At 42.3% G+C, this 8,779-nt stretch overlaps 1 protein-coding gene across 1 annotated transcript in view; it reads right to left on the bottom strand.

Moving 5' to 3' along the window:
• Window positions 1-1,867: 1,867 nt before the first annotated feature.
• ppfia3 (PTPRF interacting protein alpha 3) overlaps window positions 1,868-8,779 on the bottom strand; it is a 60,863-nt gene continuing 53,951 nt past the window's right edge. The window contains exons 28-32 of the mRNA XM_046866448.1: window positions 8,383-8,558; window positions 5,331-5,399; window positions 4,860-5,022; window positions 4,028-4,086; window positions 1,868-3,684 (exon numbers count right to left, since the gene is read on the bottom strand). Of these exons, the coding sequence (XP_046722404.1) occupies window positions 4,040-4,086; window positions 4,860-5,022; window positions 5,331-5,399; window positions 8,383-8,558 (455 nt within the window). The 3' untranslated portion in view covers window positions 1,868-3,684; window positions 4,028-4,039. The remainder of the gene's footprint in view (window positions 3,685-4,027; window positions 4,087-4,859; window positions 5,023-5,330; window positions 5,400-8,382; window positions 8,559-8,779) is intronic.

Genomic DNA, 8,779 nt, shown 5'->3' with positions numbered 1-8,779 from the left:
AATGATGAAGTGAAAGTTACACTTGTGTTTGTTTTTTGTTTTTTTTGCCGATAATATATATATATATATATACTTTAAATAGCCAAAGGTTTGTAGACGCCTGAGCATAAGATTGGTATGTGCTTCTTTTTGTACATCTCATTCCAGATTTATTTCCCTTTTACTGTTATAATATTCTCCACCCTTCTGGGAAGATGTTCCACTAGATTTTGGGGAGATTTGTGTGAGTTTGTATTCAGCCACAAGGGTTGGTAGTAAGGTCAGGTACTGATGAAGGTGAGGAGGCCTTCAGCGTTCACATTAATCCCAAAGGTGTTCAATAAGGATGGAGCTCTATAGCAGGAGATCTTCCACATCTTCCAACCCATGGAAAGCAGATGTTCATGGAGCACAAGAGCATTGTGGAACAGGTTTGTGTCTCCCAGTTTTCTACAAATGAAGGGAAAATGTCATGCTACAGCATCCAAAGACGTCCTATACAATTGTGTGCCTCCAACTTTGCAGAAGAAGCACTAATGGCTAGAAAAGTCAGGTGTCTCAATAATTTTGGCCTTATAGTTTATAAATACCTGAGCAATATGGCCTGGATTATTCCAGTTATAATGCTAATGACTGACAGGTAAATAACACTCAAGTAACAGTTACTTTATTCTTATCGGTATTAAATAAAACACTTACAATAATCCGTTTTAAAGTTTCCTAATTTGTGGAACCATTTGGCAGAAATTGGATGAGCAGATTAGATGCTAAGATCAGATATGACACCATTTTAGTCCTGAAGATTTTTATGGGTAATTTACCAACAGATCTGAGAGACACGCTAAAGTTTCTGAGAACTTTGTGTTCCTGAGTTCCATTGTGTTAGCTAACTAGCTAACCAGTTCTCAAGTGCGTAAACTCCATTTGACTGATTTTGATCGTGCTAATCAGAACAATATTGAAATGGAAAGCTATCAGATTTCTTTCATGGTTAGCCACTTTAGCTTGAGCAGGTCCCTGAGGTAAGTGCCAGTTTATTTAACAACAGCTGAATAAACTACATCACGTGTCTCTGAAGTGCTAGTAGGCCATAGAGATGTTATTCAAGGTATAAATTACTCTTTATAACTAATAAATGTGTTACCATGCATATAAGAAGGTTCACATGATCTCCCTGAAACCAATGTAGCGGAAAACTGTGTTTGCAATTTATATTAAGAACAATTCCATCGCAATTCTAGTCATCCAAAGTCTCTTTTTAGCGATTTCTCAATAGATCTGAGGTAAATGTTGATGTTCATGAAACTTTTGTGTAGATTCCACTGTCGTTTTTGCCTTAACATTGCCTGGTCAGAAGAAGGTCAGAGCTTTATTTCGCTCTGGGGCCATTTAGTTTTGAAAGTCATGGCATTAGCTTTAACATTTGATGCTAAGTGTAATTACAGTGTAATTGTAGCTGTAGATTGTCTTTTCCTAGTGATTTCCCAGCAGATCTGAGGTAAATGTTAACGTTCTTGACATCAACAGTTGAACATGAAGTTCAGTTTGTTCTGGAGCTATGAAGCGAGGGTAGCTAATGTAAGATACTGTATGCTCATAGCATCCTGATTAGCATTTTGAAAATGTTGGATGATTTAGAGGATTTCTAAGATAGAATTTGGATAATTTTAAGTAAGATGTGACTGAGATCAAGGAAAACATGACAGTTGGTTTTTGACTTTCATGCTAAGTGTAATTAAAGTGTATTGTAGCCACCCAGAGTATTTTTCGACGTGATTCATCACCAAATCTGAGGTAAATGTTGGCGGTCCGGACAATTTTTAAGCTGTTTTTAAGCTGTTACTCATTTTCTCTCCAATCACACACACAAGCATGCGAAGACACGGCATGAATTCTTCATGAATATATTTGCACATGTACAAATACCTTTGTTTTTGTTTGTTTTTTCTTTGTTTGTTTTTTGCAAACATACATACATGTCCTCAGTCTTAGGGTTGCAGCGAATCAACAACGTTGTCATTTACACAGCGGAACACATACTCACGTACGCACACACGACACACGAAACCCGATACATGCTCTAGAGTCCCTCTGAGCGGATCACAAACACACCGAGATGACCTGAGGTACCGTTCAGGACCGCTTTATTTTCATTTTTCACATCCTCCGTTTTATATATATTTATATATCTTCAGTCAGTGGCTTTATGACTTTAATTCACAGGTGGCGCCTTCGAGCCGAGTCGCCGCCGCCCCCCGACATCGTCGTCGCCAACGTCGTCCCTCCGGCGACGTTTCGCTTGGAACCATAACACAAGTTTGTCCTCAAAATTGTACACGTTACAAGTAGCATAATTTCATATGACCATGTTTTTCGTACGTTTTTTTTTTTTTTTTCGCTTTTTGAAGATATTTACGCTTCGAACTAGATAAAATCAAACTTACAGTCAGAATTAGGTAATAAATGAACATGTACATACAGTTGTTCAATACATACATAAAGAAAATAAATATAGTTATCATACAAAATCAAAAAAATAAAAATGAAAATACACACATTTTACAAATTGTTCCCCAGGCTCGCGAATGTGGTCGTATGTTAATGTACACTTATTTCAGATGTTTTTTTTTTTTTTAATTCACATTGTCACATTTTGTTGTCTTTATTCCCCAAAAGGTTTTGAGTCGTTGTTCGATGTTCGACATGCATCGCAACACAGAAGAAACGATTCTCCTTCAGTTCTCGTTGTAGCTTCCTCCTCCTTTTTTTTCCCACTTCTCATCCTGCACCTTTTTCGCCCGTCGTCCTCCGTTATGGCTTGCGTTATGAATCGTGTCAAAAGGAGGACGCTGTGGATTTTCTTGCATTTTTCGGACCTCACCCTCTTTTTTATCATTTCTATCATTCTCACTTTTCCTTCCATGTCTTCCATCTGCATCTGTTTTGCCCCAAATCTTTTACGTATTCGAGTTAATCTTCATTCATGCTGCTCTTTTACACCCCCTTAAAATAAAAGAATTGGAGATAAAAGCTTGGCCTTAAGGGGAAATCCCGTAATGCTTTTCAGCGTGAGGTTCCTCGCACGGTGGGAGTGCAGACGCCACCTTCCATCACGGTTAACCTCTGACTCGCACTTTCCATTTTTACGACGCCTTCTGTCTGCGCTACTTACCATCCTGTCTGGGTGCAAAACGATAAAGGGCGAGAAAAGAAGAAGAAGAGAAAACGAGAGACACGGACCCCTTTTTCTGAGATGGTACAATCTGAACGAAATGGGCACCAGTGCACAGGGTCGGTCCAATTAACAGAAGCGGGGGTTGAAGAAAGCGGCAGTTTTGATTAAAAACCACAACGACTGACTGAGAGACATCATGGCACGGACGAAAGAAAAAAGGGACAAGAGAACGACAGAGCGAAAGTTAAAAAGAGTCCTCCGTTTCCCACACCAGGTCTGAGTGTCCTCGTTGTCCTTTCTACGTCATACATTCGTCACGTCTTTAGTCTTCAAGTTCTTTTATGTATTTTTTTTTCTTCTTCTTCTTCCGGTTGCCCCGGCTCCGTCTTCTGTTATTGCAGAATAGTCCAGACCAGTGGGGTGGGGTTTTTTTTGTTTGTTTGTTTGTTTTCATATTTTTCTAAATGTAATATAATCATTGCTTTTTTTTTCCTTTTTCGGCTTTCCCAGTCATGTGCTCACAGCGCCCCCTGTGGAAAGACACAGAATTTCAGCGATGATTCGCCACCAAACCCGGAATTCTTACGAACCGCTAAAAAGCTTTGAGTGTAATTTATCACAATAAGAGGAGAGAGAGAGAGAGAGAGAGAGAGAGGAACGCGACGAGGCGCCGCTAGAAACTCCACGCCCTTTAGACATGTGGAAACTTTAGCATGGGTCATTACATTATTAAGAACTCGTAAACAGAAGGCAAACGTACAATCAAAGCATTCCTCTCACGCTTGTAAACGTGTGTGTGTGTGTGTGTGTGTGTGTGTGTGTGTGTGTGTGTGTGTGAGAGAGAGAAAACGCTTTTTTGGTTTAACTGCACACCTTTTGAGGCCTTCAGCAAGAGTATGTTCTCACTGATGCTGACTCGCCCCTCGGAGACACTGTGGAGAAAGAGAGAGAGAGAAAAAAAAAACGTTAAACCATGTTTTTAAGGCTTTGTATTAAAAGATGCATCTCAAACCACACGTGATGATTGAGGACATGGAATGTAGGATGCCTGACTTTTCCTTCCATATGTAGTTCCTTTAGAAAGTTGGAGGTATGCAATTGTACGTCTATTACGTCTTTGGGTGCCGTAGCATGAAATTCTCCCTTCACTTTAACTTGGAGACTCAAACTGACTGCACCCCAGGCCTTCCCACCTCACCTACATCAGAACCTGACTTTACTAACTCTCTTGTGACTGAATGAATCTTTACAAATCTCCACATAATCTACTGGAACATCTTTTTAGAAGATATGAAGGTTATTAGAGCAGCAAATGAGACATAATAGAGGAATGGGATGTTTAAGAAGACGAATCTTATGGTACGTTTGTCCATATATTCTACCTTTAAGTTTGTAAGCACTAAGACACCATCCATTATTTGGTTTTACGATATTTCACTACATTTTCTATTTTCCTACAATCCTTGTGGTCTCCTGCACCATCCGGAACAATCAAAGCTGTCGAACGATGACGCAAACTCAAAGCAAGTTCATGTCTTATTTATTCCAAACACACTCAGTTTAAAACATCACATCTACCAGAAATATCCTATTTGAGCCCTGGTTTTTGAGTCTGGTTCATCTGGTTTCATATCCAGGACAATGATGATGATGAGGATGATAATGATGATGATGAGGATGAAGAATGTGTAACTGTGCATCGTACCTTCGCTTTGAACCTTGCGCAGGGTCACAGATGGAGTGGAGATGGCCGAGGCGCGAAAGTTCGCAGGCAGTGTCTCTGAAGAGTCCGAGGTCACTCCTCTCAGGTCCTTCTCACGGAACATCTTCCTCCAGGACGGGGAGCGAGTGAATGTCTTAGTGCCGTCCTGAGAGAAGAACCACGCATCCAAAAACAAACAGGTTTCAAATATAAAGAAAACGTACACGGACAAATTACAGAACCATTAACAAGTCCTTTTTTATGTCGAATTTGTTATGTTCACACCATCCCCAACTTTTAAACCATTCTAATCTTCAGTGGTCACAATTTTCCGCCAGTTCAGAGTTAATGAGTCGGGGTTGTTCAATCTTTATCTTTCAGTTACACAAAGAATAATATAATAACATTTCTCACTGTATCCGGATCATCAGACGCAACATTTGTCTCTTATTTAATGCATCACATGACACTTACCTCATCCGGCCTCCTCTCGGTTCCCATGGCAATCAAGGAGTTATATTCTTTTTCCAAGAGTTGGCGTGCCTAAAAAAATAGGGGAAAACTCATTAAAAAAATTGTTAATAAATACAAACATTTAAGATAAAAAGGAAATGTTTGCTTGGGTTCGTGGTTCTCAAGTCAAGTCAAGTCAAGAAGGTTTTATTGTCATTTCAACCATATATATAGCAACGTTCCCCCTGAACCCTGGTGCTACATAAAACAACATAAAGCTACATAATAGAAAACACAGACCTGAGGACTAAAACACAGAGCTTTGGAATGAGTCTTTGCCAGTGCAACACAAGACAGTGTGTACACCAGTAAATATACTGTGTATTATGCAGTGCAGTGTGTAGGAGAGAACTGGAAACAGGAGTAAACTTGTAAATAAACACAAAATGTAAACACAGTAGCTTGTGCCAAACAGCAGCTGTGTAATAATAAAAGAATATAATATGGGTGGTGCTGAAGACATGGATGTGTGAAGTGAGTATGAGTGTGTGTTTGAGTTCAGATTCAGCTCAGTAACAGTTGAGTGTGTGTGTGTGTGTGTGTGTGTGTGTGTGTGTGTGTGTGTGTTTGTGTGTGTTCTGTGTTGTTGAGGACCCTGATGGTTAAAGGGAAAAAACTGTTGCACAGTCTGGATGTGAGGCCTGAATGCTTTGGAACTGCTTCCCCGATGGTAGGAGAGTGAAGAGTGTGTGTGAGGGGTGTGTGTGGTCGTCCACAATGCTGTTGTCTTTGTGGATGCAGCATGAGGTTAAAAAAGTCCATGATAGAGGGGAGAGAGACTCAAATGATCTTCAAAGCTGTCCTCACTATCCTCTGTAGGGTCTTGCGATCCGAGACGGTGCAGTGACCCAAACCAGGCAGTGATGCAGCTGCCCATTTCGATGGGCTTTCCTTAGCCTTCTCGCTGCTGGGCTTTCTTGGTGATGGAGCAGGAGTTGCGTGACCAAGTGAAGTTGAATGAAGAAGCTCTGTGCTCTTCTGAAGTCAACAACCATCTCTGGTTTTGTTCACTCTACACCAGGCTGTTAGTTGTTGCACCTCCTTTCTGTATGCTGACTCGTCGTTCTTGCTGATGAGACCCACCATGGTCGTGTCATCGGAGAACTTGATTGCTACACAGTCTTAAGTCAGCAGAGTGAACAGCAGTGGGCTGAGCACAAAGCCCTGAGGTGCCCCAGTGCTCAGTGGGTGGTGCTGGAGATGCTGTTCCCGATCAGGACTGACTGAGGACACCCAGTCAGGAAGTCAAGGATGCAGTTGCATAGGGAGATGTTTAGGCCCAGTAGGCTCAGATTCTCAATCAGGTGCTGATAAATTATTGTATTGAATGCTTAAATGAAGTCTATGAACAGCATTCATACATGTCCTTAATATCCAGGTGGGTGAGGGCCAGATGGAGGGTTGTTGCGATGGAAACGTCCGTGAAATGGTTTGGATGATACAAACTGCATGGGGTCCAGTGAGGGTGGTAGCTGGGTCTTTTTATGTGCCTCATGATGAGCCTTTTGAAGCATTTCATTATGATGCATGTGAAGGCGACAGGATGATAGTCATTGAGGCAGGAGACTATAGACTTCTTCGGCAAGGGTACGATGGTCGTTGTCTTTAGGCGCGTAGGAACAACCGCGCTGCTCAGGGAGATGTTCAAGATGTCAGTGAAGACATCCGCTAGCTGTTCTGCACATTCCCTGAGCACTCGTCTGGTTTCCTCATTTCATCCGTGGATAGACAGAGCACCTCGTCACTGAGAGGAGGGGTGGTCTTCCTTGCCGCCATGTTGTTCTGCACCTCAAACTGCGTGTAGAAGGGAGGCGTCACAGTCACAAGCAGGTGAAGTTGGCTTGCAGTTCGTGATCGCCTGGATGCCCTGCCACATGCGCTGGTTGTCTCCGCTACCCTGGAAGTGGCTGTGGATTAGCTTTCCTTGTGCATGCTATACCTCTCTGATGGTATGGGACAGTTTGGCCCTTGCTGTTTTTAAGGCTGTCTTGTCCCCTGCTCTGAAGGTGGAGTCTCTAGATTTGAGCAGCTCACGCACCTTAGCGGTCATCCACGGCTTCTGGTTGGCACGTGTGGTGATGGTCTTGGAGATGGTCATGTCATCAATGCACTTGCCGGTGTAGCTGGTCACTGATGAATCCTCCAAGTTGATGAAATCGCCGTTGGATGCAGCCCTAAACATGTCCCAGTCAGTGCATTTAAAGCAGTCCTGGAGAGCAGACATGGATCCTGCTGGCCAGGTTTTCACCTACTTTTAAGCTGCTTCCTTAGCATTAGCGCTAGGTGGAATGTACACTCCGAGCACAATAGCGGTGCTGAATTCCTGGGGGTAAATAAAAAGGTCTACATCTCATAACTATAAACTCCACCAGCAGTGAGCAGTAGGTGAAAATGAGGACAGAGTTCTTACACCATTCCGTATTGATGTAAACACACGACTGCCACCGTGAGTCTTACCGCACTTCTTTACATTTTCCCAAAGATACTCCATTGTATGAACAATTTACTTTCTTCTTTTTATATCGGCTGCTCCCGTTAGGGGTCACCACAGCAGATCATCTGTCTCCATACCCCCCTGTCCTCTTCATCTGCCTCTTTTAAACCAACTACCTGGTTTTAAACCAACTACCTTCAACTACCCTCTTTTAAACCACTACCTTCTTCCCTCACCACATCTATAAACCTCCTTCTGGGTCTTCCTCTTTTCCTCCTGTCGGGTGGCTCCATCCTCAGCATTCTCCTACAGACATTTCATCATGTGTAACATGCGGTTAAAAGCCAAACACGGCGAGAACTGTGAACCAAATCCATTACGCTGGAAAAACACAACCAGGCAAGAGCTGAAAAACCATTATTTTGAAACATGAACCACATGATTCCGCACATAATGTTGCAGAAATGTCTAGTTAAAAGGGTGTTTCTTTAAAAAGAAACACAGAACAGTCGAGCACAATAGGACAACATGCCAAAGAAAGGACAATGTGCTAGCTCACACGTGCTTTCTCGCTCTCACCTGTGTGTTCTGGTTGGGGATCTGCAAAAGCAGGGCCAGGTCGGTGTAGTCGAAGGTATCGTCCAGGGCAAGGAGAGCTCCATGCACACCACTCTCAGCCAGGTTATCTGCAAATTCTTTCAGACCGATGGACTGCACCCAGCACATCACACGCTCGTTTGACCACACCATCACATCTGTAATCACATCAGAAATTCCTGATTTTAGACTAATACAGACTAATTGTGCAGAATCTGTGCATATCTGGCTGCCATACATACATACATACATACTATATATACAGGTTACTTTTCCACAAATAACGGCACACTGGCTTATTTGCATTTAAACTAAATCTACGACTCGAGAAACATATTGTGGGGAAACTTGCCTGAGGGAACTTGCCCCAGTGTAAAAC

This window comes from Silurus meridionalis, chromosome 14 (genome assembly GCF_014805685.1).
Source record: "Silurus meridionalis isolate SWU-2019-XX chromosome 14, ASM1480568v1, whole genome shotgun sequence".
In the NCBI taxonomy this organism is placed as follows: domain Eukaryota; kingdom Metazoa; phylum Chordata; class Actinopteri; order Siluriformes; family Siluridae; genus Silurus; species Silurus meridionalis.
Note: the sequence above shows the minus strand (reverse complement) of the source record. Positions and strands in the feature narration are given on the sequence as shown.